The 19,019-nt window shown below is 28.6% G+C and overlaps 1 protein-coding gene across 9 annotated transcripts in view; it reads left to right on the forward strand.

Annotated features, from left to right (window-relative positions):
* Positions 1-19,019, forward strand: part of LOC108693583 (laccase-4-like) — a 22,591-nt gene that overhangs the window by 1,121 nt on the left and 2,451 nt on the right. The window contains exons 1-8 of one of the 9 annotated variants that reach the window (XM_018202612.1): positions 6,501-6,519; positions 9,054-9,239; positions 9,731-9,830; positions 11,887-12,007; positions 14,342-14,552; positions 15,061-15,459; positions 16,566-16,928; positions 18,078-18,353. In XM_018202612.1, coding sequence (XP_018058101.1) covers positions 9,113-9,239; positions 9,731-9,830; positions 11,887-12,007; positions 14,342-14,552; positions 15,061-15,459; positions 16,566-16,928; positions 18,078-18,353 — 1,597 coding nt within the window. In that variant the 5' untranslated portion in view covers positions 6,501-6,519; positions 9,054-9,112. Of the gene's footprint in view, positions 1-6,500; positions 6,520-7,384; positions 7,593-7,663; positions 7,896-8,537; positions 9,240-9,596; positions 9,625-9,730; positions 9,831-11,886; positions 12,008-14,341; positions 14,553-15,060; positions 15,460-16,565; positions 16,929-18,077; positions 18,354-19,019 lie in introns of those variants that run through there. The other 8 variants (XM_018202605.1, XM_018202607.1, XM_018202611.1 and 5 more) reach the window with 8 other exon arrangements.

Raw genomic sequence — 19,019 nt, forward strand, 5'->3', positions numbered from 1 at the left:
AATTATTTTTTAATATTATTTATTATGTTATTATTAGTTTTATATTTATAATCAGTGCGATATTATAATCATTTCCTGACTAATTTTATTCAAAATAAATTTAAGAAGTATACAATACAAAAATATCATAATAAAGATCAATTTTTATCAATATTTTATTAAAAAAGAATTTTATAAGAAAAGAAATAAAATAGAAAGTATGACATGGAGATATGGAGTAAGATTGCAATGCAAATAATGGTAATAAAAAGTCAATTTATGAGCAAATAATTAGGTCAAAAATATAAAATGGTTTATTAGAGTGTTACTCAGTTAAAATATAATATGTAGGAAACTTTCGATTTGTCTTCCTCAGTCCATTACAATAATAAATAAAAGATTAAATTTACATTTAAAAAATCAGCATTATATAAATTCGTATGTGTCAACTTTAACTATATATTATATTATCAAATTGTTTCTCACATGACTCACAGAGCAGAATATTTTTATTAAAATTATAAATCTTTCTCTCTCTTCGAAAATTTTGAGATGAGAATTAAAATATATTCATTAAGTTTTACTGACAAAATTGTTTACGAAAGATTTCCATAGGAAAAGAAATATAGAAGCTTTCCTATTCCGAAGCACGATATATCTACAAGTTGCTTTTAAGCATGCTTGAAATACTCTGATAGTGAAGAAGTGAATGATCTTAATAAAAATTTACCGTTATTTGCATCTCCGTTACTAATTCTACTGCAAGGATGCTGATTGCTAGAGGCTACATTTCTCGGATATACGAGATAGCATTTACTATAACAACTTGACATACTATACTGTATTGTCATGCTTCTAAACATGCCATCAATCTTAACATTATCTGATGGAAAGCGGATAAAGAGTCTATCTTTTGGAAATAGCGAAAAAATAAAAAAAAGTTTGTTACTATAAAAACAAAAGTATAACAAAGATAATTTATTTATCTAATAAATTTTTATCTGGATGTACAATGATCTCTTTTTCATAAATTGATAAATTCATATCATAAATAATAAATAAAGAATTTTATTTTTATTTTATGTGCAGAATATAAAATACTTCTATTTTTAAAGAAAAAAATCTTGATATTATATATTTTTAAAATAATATATAATTAAATAAAATTTCACTTGCAATTTTACGTTTTATTTATGCAGAAAAATCGTATACCTTATATTATTATTTTTATTTTTTCAAGTTTTGTTACTTTGTAAAAGTGGTTTGCCTTCTCACAAAAAAATGCAAATGTATTTTTTTAGTATGTCAATGAAATGCAACAGTCAATGCATACATAATATTAAAAGATTATTTTGTATACATTTATATGCATTTAAATAGCTGTAAAAGACTCGAATGCCTTGAATACAAGAAAGTAATTATATTAAAGTAAATTTAATTTTCTTTTATACTCATTATATGCATAAATTTTTAGCAGTATCTTTATACTGAATTTAAGTATAAGTATTTTTAAAATCATATTTTTATCATTTGGAGGTCATCTTTGTTGAGCATATTTGGATATAAAAAAAAATATATATTGTACATATAATACATATTGTACAGCTTTCCTGATAATGCAAGCATCATACGGTATTCATAAATAATACATTCATATAATATATTCATACCTTAATTTCACTCCGTAACGGAGTGAAAATTATATAGCAATAAATTATATAGCAATAAATTTCTTGATCAATCCTTTCTATTTAGAAAGGAAAAGAAGAATGCTTTTTTTTATGTCACTCCATAAATGTTGCTAAAATATATCAAAATAAAAAGGGAATCCTGTGTGAAAGTATGTCGCAATATCGATATATACGCACATATGATTTTGCTTTTCAATGTCACTTCCGTTTTAGAGATGCATTTGTTTTAGAGTTGAATTTGTTATTAGTCGTAATGTAACAATGGTCAAAGTGTCAATACTTTTTTGTACTGACTAAATATCTTTCACTTTCTCTTCTTTTATATTTCAAAGAAGTATCTGTCGTGCCATATCCTTTGATTGCTTATGCCTTTTGACAGTCAATTTCACCGATGTTTTACTTTCTAATAATTTTAATTGTATCTTATAAACCAGTATATTTAAAAAAGTGCTAGAAATTTTATAATCTTTTTGCTAAAAGATTTTACTCGCTTGTTAATAATAGTCATTTATTTGTACAATTAGGAGACAAGATCTTAATGAGATCAGCTTTTTTTATTTGCGTATAAAATATATTTAAAACATTTTAAATTACTTCGATTATAACAATACCACTTTTTGAAATTCTTCAAAAAATTCAATATTTTAGTGTAGTTATAATTATCATTTTAATAAATATTAAAACATTCAATTTAGCAAACAAATAAATTAATAACAAATGAAATTAATAATCTCAATTTTTACAATAAATTAATTATATTACCAATATTTATCGAAAATGATTAAGAAATCTAAAATATGTTTTATCAGCTTCTCAAAATTGATTATAATAAAGGATAGAAAATTGTGAAATTGTTAGCAGCCTTAAAAAATATTTTTTCAACTTTTAATAACTATTTTAAAGATTATTTATTTGTGTATAATAATGTTAAACTATTTTTATTTTAACTTTTCACATTTTGACATTTACAACAGTTGTAATATAAATTACAAATCACGCGTAAAAATATTCCGATTCATTCCAGTTTCTCGTAATAATTTGTATTTGCTAATCAAATACATAAATTGCATAAGAAATAATTAATGTATGAAAGATGAATTGATTAATTATATCGACAAAGTGCTACAATTATACTGTCAATTTTTATTTGTCGTACTTGGATAATGAATAAATGAGCGTATATAATTTCCGTAGTTTCATCGATGATTATATTGTGATTTATATCGCATTTTTTATAGGTAATCGATGTATCATATACACATACGTGATTGTGCATTTGCAATATATAATATTTGATAATCGAATCGATCGTCGCGATCAGCCTTGCGTAAATGTAACTCTCATATGAAACCACTTATTTCCTAGAAATTGTATTAATGAAATACACGTACGAGACACTTGTATTTAATGGATTGTGAAAAGTACGAGAGATGCGTTTCGTCAAATTAAACGAGTGAATGCGTCAATTATTACATAGTGAAGTTTTTCTGTGTACGCCGAAACCGTCCCAACTGTTGTGATACACACATTGATATTCCAAGAGTTTTATTTCGAAAATTGATAAATAACAAAAGTAGAAAATATATTTTGTTATTTTATTAGATTGAACACAATACAGAAAATGAGAATATTTCCAACCTTTATACAAGCTTTGTATATAGAATTAATGTATACTTATATAGAGCGAATAAATTATTTTATATTGTAACTATTGTAGAATCCTCTGCTGGCAAAATGAATTTCAACTCTTTCGTTAGTAATAGCTTTTCTACACAAAATATCGATGATGTCTTTAAAGATCCGAGTTGCGAAGAGATAAAATAATTTATTCAAGTATGCATATTAATTCTGCATATAAAATTTGTATAATTGGTATGGTTATAGTTGTTACTGTTATATTTTTTTCTTTAGATATATATTCGAGATTACATTTTCTATTATATATATGTCAAAATTATTAATCTCTTTTTTAACATCAAATCTTGATCACTCAGTGACTCATAGAAAGAAATCAATTGTCGTTAAACGCAAGAAATTATCAAGTAAAACATTTCTACGTCTGAGAAATTTTTACTCAACTGCTGCTTAGTATAACGATTAAAACAAAAATTTATCAAAAGAAAACAGAACAATATTTTTATTATCGCAATAGAAAGATACGCCTCGGGATACGTTCACTTTCTCACGTGATAAATAATGTTTTCAGTCTCTTATTGATGACTTCGATAATTTCATGACTGAGCAATTTCACTTCGAGCAATATTCAAGCAGTGTTAAGTTACAGTGAATAATTGCATTACTAATTCTTCCTGCATTTTCATAGACAAATGAAGACGGAAATATAATAGAATTAAAGAGAGAGAGATGCCAAATAAGAGAGAGAAATAAATTATTATTATTCATGATAGTTATTACTTACAAAATTAGGAAGTAATATTTGCTTGGCATGACGTGATAATGATCGTTTTTTAAAATGCCGATTAGATAACTTAATATCATTACGGATCTATATAATGCAATATAATGTTATCTAATATGCATTAGATAATAACACGTAAAAGAAACGTAGAAATTTCACATTTTGTGATATGTTTGCTTCGGTTGTCATAACTGTATGAAATATTAATTACCAATTATTGCATTATTGGAAAAAGTTTTTATTCATGTATTATTCTTCATATTATTAAGATTACTAAAAGATTAAATTCGGGGACAGGAATATTTTAAAGTATATCAATTTCGAAGTATAATGAGTTTTTTACAATAAGCCGTTACTTATCACTTATAACATATATTAGAGATAAGTTAGAATTACATAAATCTTAAAAAACTTACACCCAGCATTAATCACATAAGATCGTTATGTCACTATACTTCAGTCAATTAGAAGGGTAATTCTCAGAACAAACAATATATTATACATATAATTGATCAGTCATAACATAATCTACGTTAACATAATCAACATAATGATTTTAAATTATAAGAAGTGGAATGAAATTACATCTCCACGCAGTCAGTCACTTATTGACTTATTACTGCCTTGTGTTACACTGCTGACTCGCTTATAACTGTTCCTGACTTCTGATCATTGATATATAGAAAAGACGATTTTACTGAAATATCTAAAAATTAGCTGGATACAAATCTGAAAATAATTTTGTTGGATCATCAAAATTTATGTAGGACGTTCAAACTGGAATGTCAAAACTTTTTTAGCATTGCTTATCATGTTTGAAAGTCTTATGTAGTTATTTTGATGGTCCAATAAAATTATTTTCAGATTATTTTCTGTATCTAGCTGAATTTTTAGATACTTCAGTAAATTTGTTCTCTATGTTAATGGCTTATTACAGAAAGCTCATTGCACTACCTTTATAGGTTCACACGACTATTAATCTTCAAAACTGATCTTTCCTTTGTCTACTATCTTTAACAAGTTTGTTTGCAACATGTAGAGAAAATGTTTAAATTGTTACGATGACAGGAAATACAATCGTTTTCTCTATTGTTTCGTATGTTATCCGTAATTCATTTCCGCAGAGAAAATGCAAAGCTATGTCGTTTTCACAAATTTTAATTTTATTTAATCTTTGTAAACTTAAGTAAACCAACATATCTTAATTAGCTTTACATCATTCGTTATTTTATTCTTTTGCTTGCTATACATTTATAATAATTTTTAATTAAAAATTGTTCACGGATTGTTTAAAGAGAGAAGCGGTCTTGTTTGAAAAAAATTTAAGATTTGATAGAAAAATAGCTTTAGAAAAAAGAGGGATTGCATTATAGATAATAAATTTTATTATCCACAATTTCTTTCTCTCCTTTTCTCTTTTTAAAATTAATTTTTATTATTTTCTATTAATTCAATATATATTTTTTATAGGTTTTACTTTATCAATTGTCTATCAATTATTTAATTTTATATTTCCAGAGCTTAATAAACAATATCTATATATCTCTTTCATCTTTTCTTTTTTTCTTTGCTAAAAAAGAAAATTTTTTAATATTGATTTTATATCTTGAAATAGTGCATCAAGAAAAAAACTGTATTTATATTACATATGTTTTATACATACGTATTGTGTTAATTTGAATAGTTCTTTTGATGTTATAACAATGTTCGCGAGGTATATTTCCGTTCAAATAACCAAATTCATTGATTTCATCTGAGTTTGTTATACAGGTACATTTAAAATATCAGGTACATTTAAATTATCTTTCTCTCTAGAAAGTTTCGCTCGATCGAGCAACGATGTCGCAATCTCAGTGAATGACCGAAGAATTGCAAGCTTAAGCATATCCTGTTAAAGCGAAACGTCACTTGTTTTCCATAAAGTAGCGTGATGACTGTTTCTGTTCATCCACATACATAAGTAAGAGTGGAATCGATTGAGCATCAGTGAAAGCGAAATCTATACGTCGGCTGGACCAGCAGGAGAAAGGTCAGGAGATGAAAGTGTTCGCGTAGGCCGATGGAGATGGAACCTGGAGTCTATAGTGCCGGGGATGGTAGGTTCGCCCCCCCTCGATCACAGGGGGGGGGGGCGAACTTTCACTCGTTACACAGCCTCTGACACATATCTCGGGTATACAGGTCGGCTTATGTTTAACGCCACATAGAAAATGCGAGGCGTTGGTACAATCGCGGGGATATGTGTAAAAAAACGGTTGGTTACAATCCTTGATCCTCGAATACTTAGACCACTGAACGAGAGAGGGAAAATGATACGTCACAATCTGTACGATCGCAGCAACAAAATTGGGCCTCCTCGTCAGTTGACTACCGGGTGCGCGACGATATCGGCCGTTACATGGCGAGTTCATGTATCGATAATTAACAGTGGTGCAGTGATTTATGAAAATCATTTTGTTCCAATCATCCTTAGGCATCTTTAAGACATCATTTGATTTCGCTTCATTTTTCGATTTCATTAGTCATGATAGAAAAATATTTGGTCACAAATGTCGTTCCACCTCATCATTGAGCTGTCATTTACAAGACATTAATTAGAAATCGATTCATACAATTATATTTAGATAAAATGATTGATACTAATTTATTATTAATTATTTCTACGGATAAAACAAGATTAAACCACATATCGAAAAAAAAACCGGCTAGTATAGAGACAAGTTAAATAGCAAGTGATCAGCAGTTTCAGAGAGATTATTTTCTATTCGCAAAAATGATCAATAATTTTCGCTAATATTTGTAGAAAAGCTGAGGACATTTGTTTTATATTAAATTCAAAGTAGTAAAATAGTGTACGACAAATGGATGAAGAGATCGATATAAAATATAAAATAAAAAAATGCTACGTCATTTATCGCTTCAATAATTTCAGATCGATCCCGATTAACTTATCCGTCATCGATATACCGACATAGTCATAAAAATTTTTTGCAACAATATTACAGGCAATTTATATTCGAAAGAGGAAAGGTTTTTATATCATCAACTTTAATAATCATTTTTACGTAAATGTTTTTCTATTGTTGATGACCCTATTGTTCAATGTAATTGAATCTAAATAAACGTTGATAGTAACGTAATTGTAATTTGCAAGCAGTCTAATATTTCCATGTAGCGAATGTTCGTAAAGTTATCGTGGATATTTTTATTGCAACCTGAGTGCTATTTTAATCGTTATTTTTTTAGAGTCCACTTGCGAGTTCATTTGCTTTAAATAGTTTTTACATGCGTAAGCGACTCAATCCTCACAGCGTACATAGGCATACTTCAGTCATAAAGCAATAAGGAAGTGAGGAGGAATGTGAAATAGCGAAAGGGAGCGGGGAGAAACGTCGTTCCAGCCATGAATTTCGGAGTCTCGATGTTCCTATCAGTCTACGACGGGGAGTGCAACTGTATCCGCGGTTTCGTTGTGTCGGTTCCACGTAAATGTCCGCAGTGATGTAGTGACATAAAGATCTATATTCTTCCTCATATACGTCTTCTTATATTTTTTTTTTGCGCATGATCGTTAAAGATACCTTTTGTCACGTTTCTTTTTGAGTTTATTTTTTTCTATAGCGTTATTTAAAAACATACGCTGCTTTTTGATAACTTCCCGCGTGTTGCGTAGTCATTAACTGCGGGATACGTTGCTTCGATCACTTATTGACGCAAACATGACTTGAGTTTTCTAACGGAAGACTACATATGTACAAGGCTAATGCTTAAAAAAAAAACGGAATAAAATAAACTGTAGCAACGCAGTGCGTTGATAGTTGTAAATTAAATTGCGCACAGGATAGAATCTCTGGCACAGATTTGAAATATTTTCTAGATTTTGTATAAATACAAATTTTATATAAAAGTCGTAAACTACATTGAAATTAATTAATGGATTAATATATTCAATAATTTATTATACAGAATTTTTTAAATAATATATTATCTTATATTCTATGCGCTACAATGATTCGCTCCCGTACTGCAAATAGATTTTTATGGTGAAATTCGTGCGTGAAGTGTGAATAATGCTTTCGATCAGAACTTTCAGATATGTGATTCTGCATGTCAGACGCATGACCGGATTACGACACGTTATATAAATATTATACAATAGATTAGATTACTTTCTACGTAATACACTTTTACGTGACTTTTATGTGATAATCTCCTCCTAATCGGGAACGAAAGCAATCACATAAACGTCCCTGACCTTACTTGCTCTTTTGAGTTTCCTCTATTTACTTATAAAATAGAGATATTTGCGCACATTTAGAAAATATGATTGCTATTTGTTATTCTTATCATCACATGTACATCCGTTACAAAATCTTTCAATGATCTGTTAACTTGCAATTATAATTGAATGAAAAATTTGTAATTTGAAACAATTTTTAGCAGTTAAGCAGTTGCGTAGAAGATAAATAGCATTTGATAAAATCAATATGTGATTAGTCATAGTAAATAATCATCTGTTAAATCTATCTTTTCAAATATAATCTTTGCAATTCGTTCACGGTTGTCTCATGAAAGTTGATTGATGAACGGTTTGTTTTAAAGCCTGGACCTGGAAGGAGTCTGCCTAACAAGAACGAGAAAAGCAACGAGGCAGACTCGACTTTCGATTTCATCTGTACAAATACTCTTCTCTTTTCAGAGCCGGTTTCCTCCACTGCCGTTTTCTCCACCACCATTTTCTAATTCTTGACATCGACATTTGGCTCAGTCTTCAGCAGAAAATCATCAATCTAATTTAAAAAATTGACTCTTACTTATTAACAGAAACTTATGATACCTTGACAATTGATTATTAAATATACTCGCTATTTTAATAGCATATGTTCGCAATTTTCGTAATTTAATCGACGCATGTATGTTTTATAAAAATTAATTGTTCATCCAAAATCTGTCGATCTTTAAAGCTCACAAGGAATAAATGCCGTCACCTCTTGTTATCGTCCGATAACAACGTTGGTTGGCGATGTATTCTCCTAAATCTGTTCCTCATCATGTGACGACACCGACTACGTATATTTTACGATGTCTGGTGGTTGTTACTATGATCGTCGCTGCGGCCACGTTTTTGCATGTTAACAATTATAGGCCCAGTAAGTTGAAATAATTAGTATGTAAAAATTATACGCGCCGATATATTTAGACTTGTGCTTCGTATAAGTTTGATAATCTTTCAATTTTCCCTATTCAAACAGTAAAAGTATACTAAAATATATTTTTATAATAATATAAGAAACTGAATACATACAGAATGTTTATTAAATAGCTGAATTATAATATCTATTAAAAACGATTTAAATCGTTTTTTAATAGGGATCAGCTTTGCTATGTATTAGCGATAATTCGTAATAATGTGCAAAGTGCATTTTTATTTTTTCTAATCTGCGCAACGACTCCGATGTGTATGCGCATCATTAACTTTTCTTTATTATATGGCACTTTCTATGTAGTTTGGACTTTCATCTCTACAGATTGCCGGTTTGTATTTTTCTCTGGTTGATGGGGGCAAGGAAAATTGCTTTCTTCGCTTCGAGTATAAAAATTTTTTTTCTTTTCTTAGCTCTTTCTATCCTTCTTTTTTCAGAACAAACATTCCTATCCTGTGACAGACCGTGTCATCATTTGGATTGGCCTATGATCTGTCGAGTGAAACTCACGTTAGAAGTCTTTCAATCGCTCAGCAAGTAAGTCAGAAATCACTTATGTCTTACATCTGTCTTATGAGAATATAATATCCGTATATTCATGATATAAAATACAAGAAAAACTTTGTTACGAACACTGGAAAAAGAATGTGGTTGGTATTAGATGAAATTCTAATTGAAAATGAATAAACCAGAATTTTATGATTGAATCTATTATAATATTAATTGAGATAATGAGAATACTAACTAATTTGAAAAATTTCTGGTTTATTAATTTTCGATCAGAAATTTTTCTCAGCAAAACGTCAAAAGACACATGATCCGTTTTGTTCTTTATGTATTTATCAAATAACTAATTATCACGCTGATTATCACAGTAATGTCGATAATCGAAGGCGTTTTAATGATTTAATAAATTATAATCAAATTATAATATTTTTGTCTTTTTATATTTTTATTTCTTTTATATTTCTCTCACAATTAAAAAAAATTTTTTAAAGGATTTTTTTTTTGGAAAACATTTTTTAATTAATCCTTAATTGTTTATTTTATATTTTGTTTTTTATATTTCTTAAAAAGAAATATATTAGAGATATATTATATTGTATATATTATTTTATATTGTATATAATTTAATATTTATGAAAAATAAAATAGAAAAAGCGCGGTAAACAAATCAGAGAAGAAAGATTAAAAATTAGACAAGAATGCCTTGTAGGAAAATATTACAAAATATTGCGCAACGTTAATTTTCTATAATTTTTATCTTTATTTTGTAAAATGTTTTTATTATAAATGATAGCACACATCTTTATTATATTAAAGTTAACATGAAGTCACATTAATTTATTTTCTCCAAATTTCTTATCGAGAAAAATATTTAAATATTCAAACAAAAAAATGAACTCAAAGGGAAAGTATCTTTATGTATACCTAATAAAACACATTTCAGATCGTAATTGCCTCACGCGAGGAAACTACGATCTATTTCTCTTCACGTGCGTTTTATGATATGATTACAGAGTTCCTTTTTGCGATTGCAACATTGCTGCATTGCATTGTAGCGATTTTTTCGTTGTTACGTTAACCAATGTAGCAATTATTTCAGCATAACGCTGCAAAAAAAATGGTTTTAGACTCGGTATAATAACCGTTATGCAATTCTTAAGCGTTAACTGATGTAACACGGAAGACTCCCGTGATCAATCGTGCAATGTCCGTCGAAACCGACATGCAAAACAAAAAAAAAAAATCGCGTTACAGGACTGTGTATTTCTATCAAGAAGATTAAATCGGCATATGGTACCTCATATCTACCTGCAATAAGTGCAAAGTTAAAGGATAAATATACAGTCTTTGCAAAAAGTGACTGAAATTGAAAATTTATACTTTTCATATAAAAATGAATAAAGTTAGGTATGAATCAGTTTTTAATAAAATTATTTAAATTTAACAATAATATAGTTTGAGTGAAAATTTTCTCATTTTATTTTAATTAGTTTTAAAAAAATCTACTTCTTATTGAAATAATTTTTTATTTAGATTTTAAATTATTGTCAAACTTTTTATATTACTTTCAAATACAGCATTAAAATCTGTAATTTTTTCCTAACTTTTTCTAAAATATTTTGCTAAAAAATATACATGTGATATATCTATAATGACGATGATTTGTTCTGACAATAAATAATATAAATAGTTCGCTTTATTCCATCATTTACAAATCATGCAAATAATCCATATAATTGCCTTATTCAATTGAAACATTGTGATTAGATTGTGTCATTGGATTGTTTTTCTTTAATTTCAATTATGATTTATTTTCATGCATTTTTAAACACTTTTAAAAGATCGATGACAAATCTATACAAAACAAATAAAAAAGCTTTTTTTAAAAATTTCGCTAATTTGTTTTTATGCATTGATAGGAGATAGCATAACAATTTGATTATAGTAGATGTCTAAAAAACAGATATATTATTACATAAAATATAGATAAATACATATTTTACGTACGTTGCATGATAGTTATATTCGATGTTTGCTTGATGTATATGCTTTAGGTAAAATTATGATTTTACGACATTTCTTATAGATCATGTGGTGACTGTCCGTTGAATCAGACAGCTTGCTTAGCCAATCATTGCATTTCCGCGGATGGACAGAGACGAGGTATACTTACGGCCAATCGTCAAATGCCAGGACCTAGTATTCAGGTACGACCTCGATGTTTAATCATCGATCAATAGTCTGAGTACATCACTTATCGCCGGGAATTCAATGAAGTTTACTGTAAAAGCGCAATTTGCTTACAATATCACTTGCCACTTTTCTCATACACTTTCCCTTTCTTTTTAATTAAAACATATTCCATAACAACTTATTCGCAAATTAATAAATAATTGAAAGTAGGAGATACAAAGTTATTATATTTTAATGCTGCAGTGGATGCGCATTAAGCGAATTTTCTATACCGTTTTGCTATTTTATGATGATCTGAGACACGGAAAATTTCATACAAAAAAAATAGTTTTTTGTTAAAGGATTAAAATAATTATCTATATACAGATCTGAAAACAATTTTTGGACTATTAAAATAATCATATAGGAGGTGTTCAAACTCTTTGCTAAAATGTTAAAACTTTTTGTAACAAATTAAATTTACTAAACGTGACTTAATATACAATATACGTATAAATAAAAGAGCAAAAAAGCCACACGCCAGATGTCATTAATGAAAGTTATATATTTAAAAATTACTTATTTAATTATTTTACATACTGAAGATGGTCTCGAAACGTTTATGTTTATTTATGTTGATTTAATGAATTTTTAAATATATGATTTTCGCTAACGATATCCGGTGTGTGGTTTTTTTGCTCTTTTATTTATATTTTTATAACAAAGTTTATGCTTAAATTTTCAACATAATTTTTGATAATCGAACAAAGTTATTTTCATCAAATCTAAATTACGTAAATTTATAGATTCTCTTAATAAATCATTCTTTCTAGAATTTGGTATTATAAAAATAAATATTATCAGTTTGAATATTATCAAATCTATAATTAGTTATTAATTAAACTCATGAATAATTCATTTTGAATTTTACATCAAAAATCGAGATATTAAATAATGATAGATATTATTAAATTGATTAGTAATATAAGATTAATTTTATTAAGAACGTTTTTTTACTATTATTATATTTAGACTATAATTTTAGAAAAATATTGAGTTGATTGTAGGTATGTATATAATTAATTCATATACAGAGTCATGCATCGGTTATCGGACGGCTTCGTCATCAATATGCCTTCATTTGCAATCAGTAATTCGCAATTGCATGAAAATGAATGTTCTCGTAGTAAAATTAAATGTCGTGTGATGATTGAGACACGTACTCAATACTCTTGGTAATTGATTATACTGCATGAATATAGGAATAATCTCGTGCACGTGCCTTATTTAACTGAGTGAACACTTTGAAGTGAAGCAAATTTTGCTAGGCATCTGATTGCTCTTCCTCGGCCGCAAATATTTCGAAGCTTTAGAAATGTTGATTGAAATTAAGTATCTTTTTTTGGAATCAAATTAATTACTTCTTTTAGCAGCTTTTAATAAATCTTTTATGACATTTTATATGATATTCTTTAATATACTTTTAATACTTTTATTTTTGACGGAGGAAAAAAAATCAATATATCAACATCCATGCTATTTAAAATCTGATATTTGAACTTAAAAGCATTTAAAAAAGAAAATAAATATTATGCTTCTCAAAATAAATTTAAATTTCAGTATTCGAATATTAAAAAAACATGTAAAATTAAAAGAAAAACAAAATTTTTTAATATAAATATAGATGAAGTTTTTAATAGATTAGTTATACGGAAAGAATAATTTTACTAAAAGATATTAAATTTTATTGAAGGCAGATCTAAATATAATTTTGTTGAAAACTCAAAACTAATTGTTAAGATATTAAAATGTTTTGCAGCATTGCCAATCATGCTTCAGATTCTTACATAAATTATTTGGACCAACAAAATTAATTTTAGATCTGCAGCAAAATTTTATATCTTATAGCAAAATCATTATTTCCATGTATATATACATTTAACATATTTATACATATTGTGACAATGATTTAAAGTAAAAAAAAGAAACAATATATAAAGATAATTACAAAACATATTTATATTATATATCTGTTACAAAATAGTTACATAAATGTAAAATACATTTATACATTTATGTATTATGTGTTACATATCTTCGTGTTGCGATTAAATAATAATCAAGTTTATAATTGGGTGTTCTTCTTTAATTCAATTTGAAACTATCTTTTTAAATATCAATTTAATTAGGCATTAATTTCTCAATGTGCATTACGATGCGATTGTTAGGAAATTTTTTTTAGCAATTATTTTATTCTGCATGATCTGATGTTGACACAATCTTAATGTCACAGTAAACATATCAGAGCGATTTTTTTTTTAGATTAAGTATCTAAATGCGAACTTTCATACAAGTTTACGCTTTTACAGGTTTGTGAAAATGATATCCTAGTGGTGGATGTGATAAATCGTCTTCCTGGTAAAGCAGCTGCAGTGCATTGGCGAGGACAAACACAAATGGAAATGCCTTATATGGATGGCACTCCGTTGGTCACACAATGTCCAATACCAAGTTACACCACTTTCCAATATAAATTTCGTGCTTCCATACCCGGCACACATCTCTGGCATGCACATGCAGGTTGCTAGCTAATTATTATTTACGTTGAATATTTTATAAATCGCGATAAAAAAAATTTACAAAATTAATATATAATTAAAATTTATATACTTTGCAAATATTGCTATTGAATTAAACTACTAATTAATATATTTGTTTAATGTATTTAATAATAAACTAAAGCTAAATTTATTTATAAAAATATATTTTCTCGAGTTTTAATTATCTTTAAATAAAGATTATTTATGAAATTCTAAATTAATTTAAAAATGTTTTTATTTTTAAGTTTTACATTAAATGTAATTATATAATAATGAATTTAATGATTCGTGCAAATATTCATGATATGATTCATGAGTTGTTTTAAATTAAATATAATCATATAACAATAGATTTAATGATTCGTGATATTGATATTAACTTTATATTATCAATTTATCTTTGATCATTAATTATGATTTAAAATGTTTGATTGTGTGTGTGTATGTGTGATGTTTTTTGAAAAAAAAAAAAAAAAAAATGTTTTCAGGAGCCGATGTTACGGATGGCATTATCGGATCATTGATCGTGAGACAAGCGGACCTTCGAGAACCCCATCGTGCCCTTTATGACATCGACGATCCTAATCACGTGATCCTGGTGACCCAATGGCAACATTCGCTTTCGGAAGTACCGTTTAATCAGGATTATTTAAAACCGGCGATTCTTTTAATCAATGGGAAAGGTCGTCAACCCAATGGACCCGCAGTTCCTTTAAGCATATTCACGGTCATTCCAGGACGACGTCATAGATTTCGTATCGCTAATGCCGGAGGCGCTGGTACATGCCCGATGACGCTTTTTATTGGTGGCCATTCGCTTCTCTTGATCGCGCTTGACGGACATCCTATAGAGCCACGACAAGTCACATCGATTACTCTAGCTAAAGGTTGGAGTTTCGTTTATTTTCTTTGTAATCGGATCTCTGTGCAATTCGTCAATGCAATATGTCGATGCTATATAAAAAGAATAATTTTATTCAAGCATTTAGCAAAATAATTATGTAGGAAGCTCAAGCTGTTTGCTAAAATAATTGCGTTCAGCAGAGAAAGCAGCTTTGTAATTTGTTGTAAAATTCTTTAATATGATTGGTTTTTATGTATTTAGATCCAGTGAGGAACTAAGGGCAAGATCAATCATATTAAAGACAATTTTACGACAATTACAAAGCTGCTTTCTCTGCCAGACACAGTCAATTTTAAAACTTTTTGCAGCGTTGTCATCAACGCTTAAGCATTCTACGTAATTATTTTGATGGTCTAACAAAATTATTTTCAGAAAAAAAATTATTTAGATAAATTTTTAGATACTCTATCGTTTTTTTTGTGTATATTGAAAAAAAATTTCTTAAATCTAAGTAATATTTTTTTAAATAATACTAAGTAAACACTTCCTTATTGCAAATAAATGTTTACTAAATTTAAATATATATTATTTGATTTAAATATTATTTTCCTTTTTTAATAAATATTTATTTGCAGTAAAGAAATGTTTTTAAGAAATGTTTAAATGTTTAATTATTTAAGAAAATATTACTTAGATTTCAAAAATTTTTTTTCAGTATAGGTTTAACAATTTTTTGATATTGTCAAGAAGAAAATTGAATACGTTTGATCGAAACACCTCCACAATTTACATGCTTCATATTTTTTCTATTAAGAAATTAATTGCGTAAGAAATATTAGACACAAAAACAGTAAAAATATCTTGCCAAAAATCTTGCAAATTATTGATTCTTCAGTTGTAATTCACATAGCAAATGATAACATTTATTTTCTTAAACGCTTCTACTTTCAAATGTATCGGATCTTAAGTAGCACGTTCGCTCGTACGTTCTCTATCCTTTGAGATTTACAAGAAAGTTAGGATATTCAATACTATAAGATCGATAACCTTAACTTTACCGTTGCTCAAAGCAAAACTTCATTTCCCGATTTCTCATGATTTTCATCGAATACGCTGAGACTGATGAATAGTCTTCAATATTCGTTAAAGGTGAAAGAGCGGACTTCGTCCTCAAAGCGAGTAAACGCATCGGATCCTACTGGATGAATGTGCACACAGCAAAAGAATGTGGAACGAGCACGATAAATGGCGCAGCGATACTCAACTACAAAGGCAATTCGGAAAATCCTGCAGCAATGGCGGAAGCTATTGATCAGCGTGATATTGACGAGATAGGAACAGACCGAGTGACCGTGACGACGAATCCTGCCGAGAAATGCGGCAATCAAGAAAATTTATGCGCTATGGATATTCAAAGCATCCGTAAAATCCCGCAGATCCTGACTAAGCCCGGAATGGACGTGACACTGTATCTGTCGATTAACTACAAGATGCAAGCGACGGAACTGATAGGTGCGTAAAAAATTAATAGGAGCTCCCTAATGGGAGTGAAAGTGCGAATTAAGATGCAATCGGGATGTAATTGCACGGGGCATTAATTAACGCGGGCAGGCTTGAATAAAAATTCTGTCTAAGTTTCACCGCTTTTTTCATCATATTAATCATATTATATTCAAATCCGGGTTATTAAAATATTGCTACCGAGCATACTCTGTACATAATAGCATATCTCGATTAGACAGCACTTTCACCATTATTATAATATTACTTTTTTTTATAATCACAGAACTTCTTTTCGATTAATTTTTTGATGGATTAAGAATTTATTTATTCTTAGGTTTAATGTATTATGATTTTATACATAAAACATTAAATCATTAAACCAGTTATATATAATGATTTTTTTAGTGCAAAAAGTTACATTATTATTAAAAATTCAAGCTAAATTAAATTTAAGAAAAATACGCGAATATATAAACATGTATCACTTTTAAATTTCGGCCAATTTGGTTGAAATGAAAATGCTGCGATGTAGAAAGCTGATACAATTTCGAAAATTCTGAAATAAGATTTGAATGCAATTTTCGAGGTTCAAGTTTGTAATCCTGATTATTGTGTGGAGAGTATTAAAAGATACCAAATAGAAGAAAACCAAACTAAAATTAAAAGATTGGATTTTATATCATTCAAAATCATATTACCTTGTTTATTAATTTCTCATAACTATTACTAACAAAGCACTGATGAGTGACACTACATTTTCATTAAGCTGTTAAGAACGAAGATTTATTTAATCTTACAGCTGTTCCTAAAGATTTGTTATAATTCATTATTTTATTATATTTCTTATCTCAAGATATAGCATTATTTTAGTATCATCACTATAGTGGCTTTCTTCTGTCTTGTAAAGATTAATCTCTTTACAAATGTCGTAATAGTCGTCTTTGCACAATCATCACTTTTCATACACATGGAGAAGAAATTTTATAACGCTCACCTCGCAGTGCACATCGAGAAAACATCGGTGTATAATCAAATTGATAAAAAGACTATATGGGTAACTTTAAATTAAGAGAGAGAGAGAGAGAGAGAAAAAGAGAGAAATGTGCGATATAAACTTGATTATTTAATCGCAATGCGAATATCTTTCGTCTTCTTTAGGTAACAGTGGGACGGAGACGCGAGTGTTGAATGTGAACAACGTCACTTTCACATTTCCGCCGTCACCGCTGTTGACCCAAGGTGGAGACGTGTCTCCGGGGATGCTGTGCACCAACAACGATAACAACGAGGATGATCTCAATGAGAGCAACGAGACCATGTCACGACGCCGATGTCGTCAGGTCGGCGACGTCGGCGCGGGTGACATATGCGAATGCGTACACGTGCGCCACGTGCCTCTCAGAGCAACTGTCGAGATTATTCTCTTGAACCAAGGTAAATCAGTTTCATTCCAACGTGATTAAAACGTAAATGCGATTAGTTCGCAATGTCGCGTGTACATTCATCTCGTGTACATTTCTGATTAATTTGAGTTGTTCGCGTTTTTCACTTTCTCCTCCGTTTCCATTCATTCGAAATCTTTCGTCCAGATTTTATGTGTAGAAAACCTAAAGAAAGACACAGGCAAAGACGGATTTTTCACACTCACAATTTTATGAGAGGCCTAAAAAATTTTTAATTTTCTTCCTTTTTTATCGTTATATATTTCTCTTCAATGATAAAAATATACCTAGATAACATGTTCTACGAACATCTTTAAAAATACAAATAATCTCGGAATATTTGAATCGAACATTTTATGAATATACATAGAATATATTTTTAATATATTTTTAATAAAAAGAACATTTCTAGGAAGTTTTTCAGAATATATAAGTAAAATTAATTAATAGCACACTGTTAATTAAAAAAAAATTAATTGCACACTGCACATCTGCAGTTAATTAACTGCTATCAACTAACTGTTTTAAACTGCTACTAAATTTATATGAACAAGATCAAACCCACGTATTGAGACATAGAATATTTTGTAGAAGATTACATAAAATATTCTATAGTTTTTCATAGAATATTTACAGTTGTGCCCTTTGAATATATCAT

Source organism: Atta colombica, unplaced genomic scaffold (assembly GCF_001594045.1).
Source record: "Atta colombica isolate Treedump-2 unplaced genomic scaffold, Acol1.0 scaffold92, whole genome shotgun sequence".
Lineage (NCBI taxonomy): Eukaryota > Metazoa > Arthropoda > Insecta > Hymenoptera > Formicidae > Atta > Atta colombica.